This window comes from Orbicella faveolata, unplaced genomic scaffold (assembly GCF_042242905.1).
Source record: "Orbicella faveolata isolate gen_17 unplaced genomic scaffold, um_ofav_v1 contig_34, whole genome shotgun sequence".
Classification (NCBI taxonomy): Eukaryota; Metazoa; Cnidaria; class Anthozoa; order Scleractinia; family Merulinidae; genus Orbicella; species Orbicella faveolata.
This window is the reverse complement of record NW_028301563.1, coordinates 20342658-20360000: the sequence shown is the minus strand read 5'-3', so window position 1 is coordinate 20360000 and position 17343 is coordinate 20342658. Positions and strand designations below refer to the sequence as shown.

The 17343-nt window shown below is 39.2% G+C and overlaps 1 protein-coding gene and 1 pseudogene across 2 annotated transcripts; one reads left to right on the top strand and one right to left on the bottom strand.

The window, feature by feature from the left end:
- The first annotated feature begins 4963 nt into the window (after positions 1-4963).
- Positions 4964-8356, top strand: LOC110055838 (protein fem-1 homolog B-like; annotated as a pseudogene).
- A 3495-nt stretch (positions 8357-11851) lies between these two features.
- LOC110055837 (galactosylgalactosylxylosylprotein 3-beta-glucuronosyltransferase 3-like) lies at positions 11852-17343 on the bottom strand. 2 transcript variants are annotated; one of them, XM_089271887.1, is made up of 5 exons: positions 17274-17343; positions 14802-14907; positions 13797-14407; positions 13119-13412; positions 11852-12840 (listed from the first exon to the last, which is right to left on the bottom strand). In XM_089271887.1, the coding sequence occupies exons 1-5, from the start codon at positions 17283-17285 to the stop codon at positions 12736-12738; spliced, it is 1128 nt and encodes a 375-aa protein (XP_089128013.1). In that variant the 5' UTR covers positions 17286-17343; the 3' UTR covers positions 11852-12735. The 2 variants fall into 2 exon arrangements, with proteins under 2 accessions (XP_089128013.1, XP_020617906.1); XM_020762247.2 differs by lacking the exon at positions 17274-17343 and adding an exon at positions 16213-17250.

Sequence of the window (17343 nt, the reverse complement as noted above, 5' to 3'; positions counted from 1 at the left end):
GCAAATAAAGTTCTCTCACTTCTGAATCATCCAAATAAGTCAAAGGCAGCTGGCCTTGACAAGGTATCTGCCAGGCTCATTTGGGAATGTGCAGATCTGATTTGCATCCCTATCCGTGATATTTTTAACCAGTCAGTAAGTCAAAGCATATTTCCGGATGATTGGAAACGCGCAAAGGTCACCCCACTTTTTAAACAAGGCGATCGGGACGATCTAAATAATTATCGTCCAATTTCGGTGATCTCAGTTATAGCCAAGGCTTTTGAAAGAATCGTCTATGATCAATTATATGCCTACCTAGAAGAGTACAATATCATCTGTAAATATCAATCGGGCTTTCGCGCTATTCACTCAACTGTCACGGCTCTTCTTGAGGCCACGGACACTTGGACGTACAACATTGACCGCGGAAAAATCAATGCCGTTGTTTTCTTAGATCTAAAAAAAGGCCTTCGACAGAGTTGACCACGAGATCCATTTAACGAAATTAAGAAATTACGGCATATATGGTAACGCGCACCAATGGCTTAAGTCATATTTAGAGAATCGTACTCAAATGTGCTCCATCAACAGGTCGCTCTCTAAAAGCTGTTCATTAAGTTGTGGTGTTCCCCAGGGGACCATTTTAGGGCCACTACTATTTCTGTTATACATCAACGATCTTCCAAATTGTCTATCAAATTGTGAGCCGAGGATGTACGCTGATGACATCCACCTTACATACGCAGGTGATAATGCAGACAATATTCAGTTACTTCTAAATCAAGATTTAGAAAATGTTCACAATTGGCTGAGAACAAACAAACTCACTCTAAATATGACTAAACCGAATTCATGCTTATCGGATCTAGGCAGAGGCTAAGTACTCTCACAGAGTCCCCGAGATTTGCAATTAATGATTTTCAAGTTAGCCAGGTCACTACTGCAAAATCACTTGGAGTGACCATCGATGACAGACTTGATTGGAGTGGGTATATCGAGAAAGTAACTAAGAAAGTCGCTTCTGGTATTGCAGCCATAAAACGAATAAGGCACCTTGTCCCTCAGGCGACCTTACATCTAATATACCAAGCTTTGATACAGCCACACTTTGATTATTGCAATATTGTCTGGGGAAACTGTAGGATAACTTCACGGAATAAGGTACAAAAGCTACAAAATAGAGCAGCCCGCGTTTTGACCTACTCAAACTATGACGTAGACACTGGTCACCTGTTCAAACTTCTAGGGTGGAAAAATCTAGCTTGCCAGCAGCAAATTCAAAGAGCTACGATGGTTTACAGGTCTCTGCACGGGTTGGCGCCAAACTATCTCAGTTCTAAATTTGAAAGGCGAGAAATCGCATATGACCTAAGGGACTCTGAAAATAAACTCAATGTTCCATTACCGTTCCATTACAAAAACAGCTTTGGCTATAGTGGCGCCATTCTCTGGAACAGTCTTCCTCGTAACTTAAGGGAAGCAGAGTGCCTTGGGCAATTCAAACAACTACTCAAAGAAGAACTGTAAGGCACAGCATTCGTGGAAAGCAGCTTTTTTATTTAAATATTTCTCATTATATTAGTATTAGGTATTTTTAGGAGTTACGTCACGATTTTTAAAGTCATTTTTAGGGTCGTAAAGAGTTGCCTTTATATGGAATAAAACCTTAAAATGATCGTGTTCTAGGATAGAAAGCCCTTAAGAGGCAAGAACAAATCAAAACGGAATAAGGATCGTTAAGGATGGCAAAGATTAACGAGGACTGCAAATGACGAACTTGAAAAACTAGGCTAGTTTTTTCAAGATGCGCAAATCGTGACGTAGCTCCTTTAAAGCAAGTCATGTCCTTAAGCTTTCGTACGTAAGCTTAAGGACTGTAACGCTAACTGTAACGCTTATATCTGACACGAAAAAGTAGCCGAGAATTAGCTACTGATACTAACAACAATTTCAAAAACGAGAATCGAAGGTTCACGCAAGCTTCAAGCCAACTAACGATCAAATATAACTACATCTGCCTGTTCATTACAATTTAAATTCGTCGTAAATCAGGCGCTTATGTGGCTTTTTAAATGACCTCTTGTCATTCTCTGTAATTAACATGTCATTGCGTCAAATTCGGGATTCTTATTTTTATTTAACATATTTTAGTTTTCCACTTTTATTTTTTATTTATTATTATCTTATAAACGATTTGATTTTTTTTTCTTTAAAACGTTTTTTTTTTCTGTGATCCGATCCGTGATCCGGTCCGGTCCGGTCCGATCCCGATTTTGTCGACGCCGTATCCGTCCCTAACCGCGCAGTTCTGCACGGAAAACCTTTCGTTACACAAGTCACACGGGATAACAATTTCCCTTGAAAGTCATTCTTATAATTGTCATACCTTTCTAGTTACGACAGATTAATGTAATCTATAAACATAGCCAATTTAGATCACTCTGCCTTAATATATGTAGTTTACTCAAGAGTTACTCAGTCAACAACAAATTATTCCCCTATTATAATGATGTTGTAAATATTATCAACAAAGATCAGCGAGATAAACCAGTCCTTTGGTTTCGTTAATCTTTATTATCACTTTCTTGCGTCTTGTGCAATTAAAGAATCAGGACCTCTGAGTCACATTGTTGTGTAAAGGAGCAAAGGTGCATATTTTCTTTCTCTCAGCGATTGTTTTTGTTGATATCAAAGTTTATAGTCCATCATATCTCAGTTCGCTCGCGCACGGTTGCTCAAGCAGTTTAAGGACGTTCGCACGAAAATTTTCCAACATTGATTTTTTTCTGAGACTTTCACCACTGTAAGATGATGAGTTATTTATGTCAGAAATGTGAAAAAATGGGGGGTCACCGACTTCGTTTTGGAAAGAACATCCCCGGAAGAACACCCTAAATCTGAAAAAATCGGGCTTCGTTAGCGAATAGGGCCACGGCGTCTATAGGCCCCAAAATATTGCAATTAGCGAGGTTCCTTGCTAATTGCGTCTTGCAGCCGCAAAATGGCGGGATTCGATGTCCCGTGGACAGAAATCTTGAAATTTTTTTAACTTCCCACATTGATTTTTTGTTCATTTTTGGACAATGTGGAGATAATTGTAAATAAAATCTTTTTCTGGAAAAAAAAAAAAGTAGGGGTCACCGAACGTCCAAGATCGTCAAATCCAGGCAAAGCTATGGCAGTGGTCATCTGCCCTATCATTCTTTATTTTATTACTTAGCGCGCGCGCTCATGCTGGACGTGGCGTGTGAATTTGCGTGCACAGAAAAGCCCCGGCCAAACGATCGCAACATATCAACACGACATATCTCAACATTGTTGGCCCAGCATTTGCACGCTCTGGCCAAACGATTTCAACATTTCAGCACAACATATGGCGACATTGTTGGGCGCGTTTGTTGAGCGCGTTTGGCCACCCTGTTGCGACGTGTTGCGACATATTGGGTATTGAAAATCGAACTAGTGCGCATGCACAGGTGCAACATTGTTGCATCGAACCTGGCCAAACGACTACAACATTAAGCCCCGGCCAAACGATCGCAACATGTCAACGCAACATGTTGCGCGCGTTTGGCCACTCTGTTGTGACATGTTGCGACATGCTGGGTGTTGTTGGCTCAAATTTGACCAGTTTCAAACTTGAGCCAACAACACCCAACATGTCGCAACACGTCGCAACACGGTGGCCAAACGCGCGCAGCATGTTGCGCCCAACAATGTTGCAATATGTTGCGTTGACATGTTGCGATCGTTGGCCGGGGTTTTATGCAACATCCACAAATGTTAAACCCCGGCCAAACGATCGCAACATTTCAGCACAGCATTTCGCAACATTGTTGGGTGCAACATGTTGCGCGCGTTTGGCCACCCAGTGTGACTGTTGCGATATGTTGGGTATTGAAAATCGAACTAGTGCGCATGCCCGGGTGCAACATTGTTGCACGAACCTGGCCAAACGACTACAACATTATCATGCAACACCCACAAATGGTGCACGAAAAATTTGACCAGTTTCCAATTTAAGCCAACAACACCCAACACGTCGCAACACGTCGCATCACGTCGCAACAGGGTGGCCAAACGCACGCAACATGTTGCGCCCAACAAAGTTGCGTTAAAATGTTGCGATCGTTTGGCCAGGGCTTTACATGAAAAATTGGACCATTTTCAAATTTGAGCCAGCAACAGCCAACATGTCGCAACATGTCGCAACACGTTGCAACACATCGCAACAGGGTGGCCAAACGCGCACAACAGGTTGTGCCCAACAATGCGATATGTTGCGTTGAAATGTTGCGATCGTTTGACTGGGGCTTGAGTAGTCTGCTAGCAGCCTGTTTTTTTTCTCTAAAGCCCCTTTTGTCCCTCAAATCCCAAAAGATACTCGGTTACAAAGAAATCAATTTAAAAGAAAAATAAATGGTAATAACTTGACGTTTCGGCGTTGTCGCCATTATCAAATGCAGATTAAAGTCGTTCAGTTCAGTTATAGTTATATACTAGCTTAGGTGTTTAGAAGGAATCCACCAAAAGTTCGAGTAACAAGTGGACTAAAACTTTTTACCGAGATTATTTACATTGTATTGGAAACTTCTGTGCGACTCTTTTAAATATCTTCTCAAAAGAAATCATTTCTAACAACAACAAATGTAGAAAATAAATTTTGAAGCAATATATGAAACACTTGAAAGTACTGGTGAAATGAAACTGATGATGAAATTTTACCTGTGTTTTACCGTGTTGTATTCTTTGTTGTTTGCCAGCTCCTCAGGCCGATCTAACGCGATTTCGGCGAGTTGTCGTTCTGTGGGTTTTCACGACTAAAAGAAAGACAATACAATAAACACAAGACAAGACAAGGCTGCAAACTGATTTCCGGGGTGCCCGCCGCTCAAAGCGAATAAAACCATCGAAAATAACCTTGTAGGGTGAGTCAGTTGGCAGATCTACAGAATGACTACAATGCGAAAGTCAGGGCGTACAGAACTGTCGAGGACTAATTGGCTAGGAAAATAGAGAATGATATCATAACATCGAATCCGGACATGCACATTGTTAATGGAGTGAAAAACTGGGCGCTATTGAACAAACACTGTGCCCTTTTGAACTTCTGCAAAAGAAATGCGGAAAAAAGAAGTGCGGTTCTTGTACTTAGTAATGTTCTTCAGCGAATGAGCATCAGTGAAAGAAGCACCGCTTTAGAAATGAAAACGAAAGATGGCGACCAAATCAGCACTCCCTTAATCATCGCCGCTCGCAATGGAAACCTGGATTCTGTGAAGATGCTTCTAAGATACAAAGCAGACATCGAAGCTCGGGGAACTGTGAAAGTTGCCGACCAAGTTGTTGAGTATTGTACAGCTTTGTGGGCTGCCGCTGCCACTGGACATCTTGATGTTGTTAAATTGTTAATCGAGCGAAACGCTGAAGTTGACGGGAGAACTTTGACAAACTAGGCTCCATTAAGGGCAGCTGCTTCCAATGACTACCTGAAGGTTGTAACCTACCTTATCGAAGAAATAAATGGCAGAAACAAATAACATTTTCTTCAATTTTCTATGGGATGGCAAGAGGGACAAGATAAAACGCGACATAATGATCAACGACCACGAGAATGGAGAGCTAAAGATGATTGATATCAAACTTTTTAACAAAGCTCTTAAATCAAGTTGGGTAAAAAAATATCTAGATCCGGAAAATCAAGGTAAATGGAAACTTTTGCTTGATTCTGAATTACGAAGTCTCGGTGGTGTCGAATTTTTTCGTGCCAACCTCAATAAGCAAGATCTGTTAAAAATTATCAAAACAACAGACACCTTTACTTCAGAAATACTCCACATCTGGGCAGAAATCTCACTTGAAACTAGTATCTCCTCTATCGATCAGCTAAAGGCGCAAAGTCTATGGCATAACTCCCTTATACGTGTTGGTAACAAAACCTATATACTATCGTTCATGGTCTGTAAAGGGAGTTAAAAAAGTGGGCCATTTGATGAATGATGCGAACAGTTTCCTATCTTTTTCTGATTTTACAGAACTCTACAACATAAAAACAAACTTTCTTACTTTTCAAGGCATGTTATCAGCTGTTAAGGCCTTACAAAAAAGCAGTGAAGCTAACTTCAACAACTGCAACACTGCTTACGAATCTGTTTTTGATACCTTCCAAAAGTCGACAAAACCAAACAGACTAACGTATAAAATCCTTAAGAGCAAAAAAAAAAAGAACCCAGTTGAGGTCCAAAGAAAGTGGGTCACAAAATGCATGCCTGAAACACCAGACGATATCGACTGGAAGGCAGTTTACAAAACACCCTTTCTATGCACAAAAATCTCTAAATTAATCGTGTTCCAGTTTAAGCTACTACACAGAAGACTAGCGACCAACATTTTTCTTACCAAAATAAATCTCAAGGATAACGAGCAGTGTACTTTTTGTAAAAAGGATAAAGAGACTCTCATCCACTTATTTTGGACTTGTGATATATCCAACTTTTTTTGGCAAGAATTTAAACAATGGTTAATTAATCGTGGAGAACTTTCGGAAACTTTTAATCTGTCGCCATACATCGTACTAGGGCTTAAGCCAAACGATAACAAGAAACTAAACTTCTTTTTTTTGGTCGCTAGATGTTTTGTATGGATATGCAAAACACGCAACACCTCTCCGGAGATAAAAAGCTTTCCCCTCTTCCTCTCACATTACAATACAGGGATCCCCTCCCCTTAACTCTTTTATGGAAAAAACCATGCTAAAATCACTGCACTTATCTGCTTTATATTTTCTTTAACTTAGTTTAAGGATATTTCGATGTTTGTCTTTATTGTCTTTTTTTTTTGTATATAATTATGTAAATATAGTAGTTATTGTATTATAAAAGTCTTGTAAGTCCTGTAGGTATTGTGTCTTTGTAAGTATTGTAAATGTTATGCAATATCGATAAAATAAAATTTAAAAAAAAAAAAAAAACATTATCGAATGTGGCACAAATATGGATCTTCAAGACAAGAAAGGAAATAAACCTCTGCACGAGGCTCTTATCAATGATCACTTCGCGATTGCTGAAGAATTAGTAGTTCGTGGAGCGTCCCAGTTGCCAAATATTCAACGTTTAACACCACTTCTGTTAGCGAGTAGTAATTGTCAGATTGACATGGTGGAGTGTTATAAACAGGCCAGAATGTACAAAGGAACAGAGAATTGAAGGACTCGAGCTTCTCGGTGCCACTGTTGCTAAGTCACCTGATGTTTATAACATCGAGAAAGCAGCGACATGAAACGTGGAATGGAAGAAAGGTTTGAAGAGAAATCATGTCTTGCTTAAAAAACGTCTTATGTCTTGCTTAAAAAACGAATTGAACGTCTTGAAGTTTATCAGTATAGAAAGGAGAGTCAAACCCTTAAAGAACTTGTTCTGTTAGAAGGTGAGGATCATGCCATCCACATGGACGGTCTTATAATCAGAGAGAGAATCCTTGGGACTGATAATACAGAACTTCGCTTTTTAATCACATACCGTGGTGCAGCTTTTGCCTACTCAGAGAACTACGATTTTTGCATTGGTTTGTGGGAACATGCAATCGAGGCATAGCTTAGCATTCTAACGAGCCAATAACAAAATATTTGCAAAGGATGGCTAGCTTATTTGGCGAAATGGTTCACAAAAACTTGCTTTTGAGATCAGAGTGTATACAAGGAGTGTTTGAAAAACTTGTTACAGAATATGAGAGCCAAACAGAAAGGCTGCTACTCAGAACAACGCAAGAGGTACATAAAGCTGATTTGCTTAAAGAGGAGCTAGAAAAACCGATTTACTGTGCTTTGTATCTATAAATGACATCCACCAAAGTCCAAGTTCTAGAAAGTGGGGACACCACAGGCATTTTTGTGTTAATGCAAAGGTTTCTTTGCTTAAACCCTCGCACTCGCGATGGGAACGCACTTCTACACTTGGCTGCTTGGTATAAAACGGTTATTAAGGAGAGGAATGTACGCCTTGTGTGCATGCTTCCATGCGTTGAGACCATAAAGCTTATTTTGCATGCAGGCTGTAATGTGAACGCCATTAACACTAAAGGAAACAGTCCTCTCCATTTAGCTGTGACGTTTAAGCCCAGTACTAAAGATCTTCAGCTGTTAAGGGATGTGTACATGTTGGAGACATTGGTAGATGGAGGAATCCACGAGGACCTGGTCAACAGTGAAGGCAAAACAGCTATGGATATCGCTGAAACTGATGAAGCACGAAGGATCCTTTCTGTGAAGCGCACATTGAAGTTAAAATGCATTGCCGCCACAGCTGTAAGAAAATTTGGATTATTTTGTGTTGGGATAGTTCCTAAGACTCTTGAAAGATTTATTAGCTCACATTAGGGCTGTTTAACTGCCCTTAAAGTATTATTATTATTACTATTACTATTACTATTACTATTACTATTACTATTACTATTACTATTACTATTACTATTACTATTACTATTACTATTACTATTACTATTACTATTACTATTACTATTACTATTACTATTACTATTACTATTACTATTACTATTACTATTACTATTACTATTACAATTACTATTACTATTACTATTACTATTACTATTAATATTACTATTGCTATTACTATTACTATTACTATTACTATTACTACTACTACTACTATTACTATTACTATTACTATTACTATTACTATTGTTATTGTCATTATCATTATTATTATTATTATTATTATTATTATTATTATAAGTCCTTAAAGTCTTGCCGCTTTTAACTTATGGTGCCGAGTTCAATCCGTGAGCCTAGGGCAGTCATAAGTCTGCTGGATTACTTGATGGATAGAGTCCTCCTAAGTATGTGAGCAGTTCCAAGGAGGACGGTCTTCTGTAACTCTGTTATTCTAATATTGCCTGGGATCTTGCCGATGTAGTTTTCTGTTTCCTTCTTGACAAGCCCGAAAGCTCTAATGATCACCAGGACAGTTGTTGTTTTCATTCCCCACGTTTTCTCGATTTCAATCTCAAGATCTTTCTACTTTGTGAGTTTTCCATTGTTTTCAAGGAGGTGTTCCTTTCTGTGGGGATGGACATATCGATAAGCAGACAGGTTCTTTCCTTCTTGTCTTTCACCACTATGTCTGGTCTGTTTGCTTTTATCTCTTTGTCGGTTTGGATTGGCATGTCCCAAAGTATAGTCGCTGTTTGGTTTTCTGTCACAGTGGCTGGTTCATTGTTGGAGTCCCTCCTTAGTACAATGATCGCGCGCATGACACAACATTCTTGATTGGCTGGTTTAGTATTTAGAACATTTTATTACTGAATCAACTTAGCAAATAGTGTAAACTGAGTCGTCCATATATTAAAGGCATAACACATTTACGTGGAACTATAATAAATCTCTTCTATCGATCTGTTTTAGGAGCACCTTGCTGTAACGATCTCCTATACCTTTGCAGGACAGAAAAATTCGATATTTTCAAACTTTGTCAAGACGAAGGCCTTTATCAACTTGTTTCGAAACTAACTTTGAGGTTGTTTGGATTTTTGTTTTCTACTCGAGATGGTTTTATGTACTTTGCCCTCATAGAGCAAATCTCGTCCCTAAAATTACCCTTTTTTCGAACTCTGGCAAGCCAAAAAAATAAGCGCATTTAGAAAAGCTAACCCATATTACCAAAATATAATCTTTTAGTAGTTATTTGGCGCTGTCAGATCCGCATTAAATTTAAACCTGGATTTTTAGCCTATTTTCAAAATTATACGCTTCGACGATGTTGCGCCGCGTCAAAATTTTGCTCAATCTCGTGGACCAGAAATTTAATCTGATACTTTCAAAACTATGTTTTGGGGTAAAAGTATACTTCATGTTAGTTTTTATCACAAATCTAACTTGGGTAAATAAAACCAAAAGTGCCTAGTCTTGAAGACTAGACAGTTGAGCTAATCACCAGGCCACTGGCCTTTCACGCAGCTATCATCGTCTGATCTTGTCTCGAACATTGATCCAGAAAAGTTTTCCTGTGGGTCCTATCTCAAGTAGAATGGGTCTCTAAGTTCACTTGCTATAAATGAAAATAGGTATCAGGCTGCAAACAAGCATTTTAAGCAGATGTTTTAAGAGTGCTTGTCTGTAAAAATCAGACAAATTCTCAAATTTCTTTGAGCAAATGATTGTGAGCGATGCGGCAGCTTTTCAAAGTACGCAAAATGCAAATATTTGACCCTCTGTCGTCATCTTTCAATTTACGGATTAGACAAATATTTTAGTATGCGCCCCATGTCTTGACCAATAAAACACAAATGGGGCTTAGCAGTAACTGTTTTCTTCTTCAAAGTCGGATATGAGCACCGACGGCGAGAACCGTGAACGCTTCAAGTAAGCGATATGCTAGTTCCTCGTCAAAAACATGCGCTTCAGAAGCCAATGTTTTTGTCAGTCAACATTCTTAAGGACCATTTTATTTTAAACTTTGTTAACTTCGTGTAGGGGCGGGTGAGGGATCATACGAACTCCCTCGCAGGGTAGGTGAGGTAGGTGGCCCTTTGAAAATAAAAAGAAATTGCGTCTTGTACTTATTGCGTTTGTACTTTTACATATTCTAGGGGTAATAGAAATTTATTTTTTGATCGCAGTATCGAAAACAAAGATGGCCTCGTGTGTCGCGGTTTTCTACTAGACGGTAAAATTCCGTACTGGTAACCAAAACTCACCTTTAAAGAATTCAAAATGGTAAGGAATAAACATCAAGAACACTCTACCGATAGAAAAGAGGGCAATAATGCCTTAGAAGCAATGATATCATCCTTCAGGTTGCAAGAAGGTCTGAAACACCAGGAACACTGCAGACAAGTTTAAAATGAACTTTCTCGTCAACGGCCTTGGAAATATCTCTAGTTCAACTGAATGTATCGCTTATTAAATTAGCATTCTCTGCTAGTGGAATTGTTTACGTGTTAGAACCTTTGGCATTTGGATAGCACAAATATATTTTTGGAGAACGCTTATTGAATATATCCAAGGGAAGGGTAAAGTAGGGAGGGTATAATGGCGGGTTTCGTTATGCGAGCTATCATACAAGTTTATATCCCGAATGCATAAATATCAAGGATCGAAATGAATTTGGCTAACGTGGTACTCCCTTACCTGCTTGGGCGAATATGAGTTTCGATTTACAGTCACACACATTATAGGTTCGTATGTGGCCTTGGATACCTTCTGTATAGCGTAATTGACAACACTAGATCCCTTTTTGAAAAAATATAATGAAAAATGCGTCGAGGGCGGATAAGCGCGCTTGGAATTTATTGGGCCATCAAGCAGGGGGCGGGGAGGTAGATATACTGGTCTACTGCTGCACCAACGTGCCACAAGTGAGCTGAAATCGAGTTCTGTGAACGTGCACTGTGGGAATCGTGGAAGATCGAGTTTGGATTTGAGCTAGAGTTGGACTTCGAGTTTGACTTCTTGTTTGACTGCAATAGCTTGCTCTGTCACTGCAGGTTTCAGTTCATCTTCGGCACATAAGGAGTTAGCACCGCAGCTAGAGATTACGCATGCGCAATTGTCGCCATGCGAGGGAACGGTTTACCGCCATCGTTCGAATTGGGCACAATAACTTGTAGCTTAACCTGTAGCTCAGCGTTCTTTGCCCTTGTCTCAACTGTACACAGATTGTAGGGAACATGTCGAAACATGTCATTCTTTTCATTGCAGCGAATCGTTCAGACCTTCAGAAGTTCCTCAGATCAGTGTTTGAGTTTTGTGAATCAAATGTGTGTTAACCTGAATGGCCCGGGGATTTTTCACAAGATTACACTTTCACATTTTTCTCCCTTCTCGTCAGTTTTCAATTTTTATTTTCTTTTGAAGTTTTATATCCATCTAAGTGTCACATCAACCAGGGAAAACAATTTATTTCGTTTTGTTCATCCTATACTTTTATCGTACCAGAGTAGTTGTCAACTACAGTCACGCATTATCAATGCTTGGCTTACTACATAACAATGCATGTCTTTACCTAAAGTACATAGAAGTTGGTTATGATTAAAATGCATTGTAATGCCACTTAGTCGTTTGTAAATATTGCTAACTTTTATGAATTTTTAATCATCTTAGTACCTTGGTATCACCCCAGGCAAGCTGACGCTAAAAATACATGCGAAAGATGTATTTAGTGAGGGAAAGAGACTCTGGGGAAGAAGAGTATCATAAGCTGAGATTTTTCTCTCTACCATTGTCTGTGCTTTTAAATTCGATTCTGAGGGTAAAGATATGAAGCCCCAGGATGATGTACTGTCTCTTTCTCGACAATGCAAGTTAAAGTTCAAAAATCAGTCCCGCATCAAGACTATTATAACTCTGTAACGTTGACACGGACATCGTCGAAGGCTATGCTCGTATGGGCAAGGTTTCTCATTTTATGTAACCTTAAAATGTGTTACTATAAGGTCTTCTTTTATCCAAAGTACTTATTGTTTACTCTTGACTAAATCAGTCGTAGCTGGGATGAAGAGGGCTTTGGATGTCAGACGCGTGAACTGGGATAACAGAAGTTCGTAATCGAATTCAGTCTCAGATGTGTGCCTTTGCTGTCTCTTCCATGCCTAGAATGTGGCCTCCTCTTCAGGGCCAGAGGACGCCTCTAGGGTCACGAACAGATTTAGTTTGTAACACTCTTCACATTGAGGTGACGAACGTGGCAAAACAGCGCATGTCATAAATTCAATAAATTTAAAATGGAAAATTAGGCTGGGTTATGTCTCAACTTCGGGATTTGATGGTTTTCCTTTCTTGATGAGCTGTTTTTCGCCATTGATGTTAACGATTGGCGTCTCCGTCCTGGTATGCCACACATATACCTGAAATAGATAATGGTAATATAAATAAGCACATTCAGACACATCATAGAGCGTTTAAAATCAAGATTAGCGGTAAGGACTGAGGAAGCACGTTGCGCATGGCTTGCTGGCTGAATGGGCAAGACGCTAAACTGGATCATGAGGGGACAATGAGGAAACTATTTCAAAAAAACGCTCTCTTTTCAGGATTCTCAGTAGTTTTTTCGCTCATTTTTCCTTCTTGTGTGCCTATCTACCTCGCTGACTCGTTGTGCACTTTGTTGCTACATGCTGCTCACCTTTAAACAGTTTCCGGCCTTTGGTTCCATATCCTCCATAGTGGTGATTTGATCCAGAAATGAAGTCTCCAAGAAACCTGGTTTAACATCAGGATCAAAGCGAGCAGTTGGTCTGTCTACCAATAACATCTTTAGGTTTATCGCAAACGCCGCCATGTCAATTGGAAAAGTCCTAAATGGTTTCCAGTTTGTGTGGAATCCGACGACGTGACCATGTTTGCAGATGGGCCCAGCCCATCTGGCCGCGCCAGTGAAAGCAACAGGCCACACTCCAACTGTCTGTATGTCCCGCATCTGGTGCGGAGGAAGGGGAAAAAAATGTAAGTATGCGCTGCAGTAAGGAATGTGGCTCTACAGCACTGGAAAGCTTCTGATTGGAGAAAACTTTCCTAAACCATTTCAATGTCTGCCTGTCTTTCCAGGATTACCAGATCAAATGGAAACTACGCTAGTCACTCGAGATAGGCTTTGCGCCTCAAAGTCATTCTTATAACTGTCAATTATTTCCATCAGACGAATGATTTACGCAATCGATATTCATGGCCAATTTAGATTCTCTACCAATTTAGGCACTCTATTCTAGTTTACTCAAAATTCACTCACTCAACGACTAACTATTTGTCAATTAACGACAAGTTGTCCACTAGACTGGAAAACGATTTGTTAAATAGGTCTTACCTCTTCAAATATTCTGATGTCGTAGGTATTATCATCATCAGCGAAATAAACCACCCCTTTGGTTTCGTTAGCTTTCACATTCTTACGCAGCCAATCAAGTGCTACATTCCTTTGCTCCACTCCTCTGGACTTAGTCCAGCGCGGTTTGTTACGTGACCTTCTCATCTCCATTGGAGTCCGTACATTTAAATGAGTGTGCTTAAGACCGCAGTTACTCAAAAACCTTTTTACGAGGTTTGTCTTTTCATGTGAATCCTCGACAACTATCCAGTGGAAATTTTTAACGTGTTTTAAAGTTTGAGACAAACGTGTAAGTTCGGCCTTCTGCAGAAAGCGTCTGTAGGTAGGAGTAATGGCGTAAATAATTGGCAGCTTTGGATCCCAGCCAGACTTTTGCAAAGCTATTCTTTCCTCTAAATCTTTTAATTTCGCCTGAAGTTCTTGCTGAAGCAGTTTCTGGTCTTCAATTCTAGATTTACCCGCTAGCGTAAACGGATCTTTAGTTTCACTAAGTTTTGTGTGGACTTTGGACGTTAGGGATAGTGGTGTTACTTCCGTATTTGAAGGAGTTCTTCTGAGCAATCGAGAATCATATTGACTAATGTATAACGCTGGGGAGGAAAAAGCCGAAAGACTACAGTCAGTAAACTTGTACGGAGGAAAACAAAACTGAAAAGAACTAAATAAAATAAAACTATAAATTGACCTGTAGACTGTTTTACAGATAGCCTTCCATTCAGCCAGTTGATTGAATTTTCCTACAACGCTCAAACACCTTTAGACAGGCGAAAATATGCATCGACAATTCGCAAGTGTATAGGCCCTTTTCATAAATGGCTGCCAAATTATGCTTCTTTTGTATGCATTGAAATCAACTTCACTAAACTCGTTTTAGAATTAAAATTCTTATGAATGATCAACTCAAAAACGAAGTTAGACAGTCCTATTTAAATTTATGACTGGCAGCAATTGATGAAAAGGGTCTATTATTATGTTGAGGCTTACCTTTAATACTTGCGCTTTCAACAACTTGTTCTAGAACTTTTGTGATAATTCCAATTCCAATAAGAACTCCAAGAAAGGCTACATACTTTATAACACCTCGAAACATCTGCAATTTGAATAAAATAGTCATTCCAAATTGTAAATGCCGGTAGCTTAAGAAAAAACGATATGCCGGGCTAAAGTTAATAAATTAGTAAACTGCATGAAATAATTTAAAAATCACGATCGATCGATAGGTACGTTAAGCTGTTGTTGTAGCCTTTGAAGCAAGCAAATCTTCTTCGTGAATTTGCTGTTTAGTAAGGGCAGAGACTTTTATGCCAAAATAACGTCTGATAGACGAGCACCCAAACTCATGGCAAAGCTTGTAGCATATCATAAAAGTTGTTAAGTCGCTCGTATTCGCAGTGTGAAGTGACTAACCAAGGCCAGGTTGCCCTATCCCTTTCCTAGCATTTTGATAAGTTGACCTGCAGGTCAGCGGTCCCACCACCCGGTGATGAGGAGTACGCATGCTCGTGGCCGCAGCGCCAACATCATGCATGTAATCAGATAAACGACAGGATAATGGTAACAATCAGTATACAAATAATTAGGTTTATTAATGTTAGCGCACTGATAAGTAGGATGAATTAATAACAAAGGTATCCTGGAAAATTGTATGTAATAGAAGGCTAAAGTTTCAGTTTTTGACAAAAAGAACGCTCAGAAAATGGAATGAAAACAACTTGCTATTTTCCTTAGTTTCTTCGAGAGAGGACTTAAATCACAATGGTGAAAGGAGAACTGCTGGTAACCTTGGCATTGAAGTGAACCATATAAACAGTACAGTCAGTTCAAGAGCATTCAAATGAAAATGAGAAAGACAAACAGAGCAGTAGCCTTAGCCTCTACTTCGACGAATATCTTGTAAATACTAGCGGAAATCAGTCCACTTTATTTAAAGTGAGAACCGTTGTAATCTTCTTCCTTAAAAATGATTAATATCCTACATCCAGCACGGCTGGCCATTACATAAGAAATAATAAAAGAATGGCTTCAGTGGTTTATGTTTCGAATCATTTGCCTTCAAAGAATTATTGAGATGATTGTGGTTAGCTTTTCAGAGCATAGAGCGTGGTAGATAGTGAAACTTTATTAGAAACCTGACAATAAAATGGACTGAAGATGGCGGCGGAAAAATATGTGCGACATTTAGCTAAGCAACAGAAACAAACTGAGAACTCAAGCGTACAACTAATTAATAACATGTCAATTAGCGCATCGTGAAGACTCCCAAGTGTAAGAATTGTGATCCTTGAGGTATCACAGAAAAAAAAGTTTCCTTTCCTTTGTTGATCTGTTTTCCTTCTCGTATTGGCCATGTTATTTTAAACAAAGATATAACAATCAAAACAGCGTTGTTACCTACCATTGTAAACGTTCTTGAATAACGTGATATTTTTGTTTCTTCGTGCACGATTTCCTAGATGTGTTCCTGATTCAATGTTAGTTATTTCCCTTGTGTGAATATTATTGGTAAATATTCATGGCTGAAAGTTTCTCTCTCTTTCTACTAAGGTTATTTTAGTTTCAAATAGGCTTTTGATGTTATAGTCATCAGTTGAGAGCACATGGATTTTCTTTCTTTTAGCAGGCACCAATCAAATTTGTCTAAAAACCAGTTAGCTAGCTTCTTTTAAACTGGTACCAGTTACACCTTCAAACCCATTAAAACAGCGGGCAGCAAAATACTGTTGTTTTTCACTGCCTGAATATGTCGCCAGCACTGAATGCAACTGACAAATGTTTTAAAAAGACTCTTTTTCAAATTAAGAGCTCGTCATTTCTAAGTCATGAACGAAAATCGACGCAAGGTAGTTTGTAGCCCCGTTTCGACTCTCATTTGTAACAGATTCTGTCAGATTTAAAGTATGCAAATGACAGCTTAGTTATTTTGCCTACTAAAACCGGTTCATCGGATCTTTTACTTTCTTTAAGCAGAGAAATTTGCTGAGAAGTGAGAGAAGTGCGTTTAAAAGCTACTAACTGTTCTTTTAAGAGTGAAATCGAATGATCCTGTCTATGATCTGTGCTAATTCTATTTGATTGTTTTGATTACGTATATTTATTTCCTGCACGTACTTTGCTAATCAAGTTGTCAAGCATTCTGCCGACCTACCTTATAACTCAATCAGAGCCATTGCTAGGAAGCCAACTTAAACTAGCAGATTCCAATTAATCTAAGTTATCATCAGTTTTTCTTATAATAATAAAAATTCTCCTAACTTATTATTGTTTATGCAAAAATTCACTTCGCTGTGAAGACTGATCCCTTGAGTAAGCGGCGGGGAAGTAAGTATCAAATCTTGGCTACAACCTACAGGTTTCATCACAGTGCCCAACTTCGCGAAATGTCGACTAAATCGGACTGTCGTGACGAACAATGCAAGAATCCAGATGGAAAGATATGTTCAAGATATTGCCACATACCGGAAACTCCATAACCACCAACAGCTGCTTAAGAGAGAAAGAACAAGAACAGCACTACGCATGTGCGTCC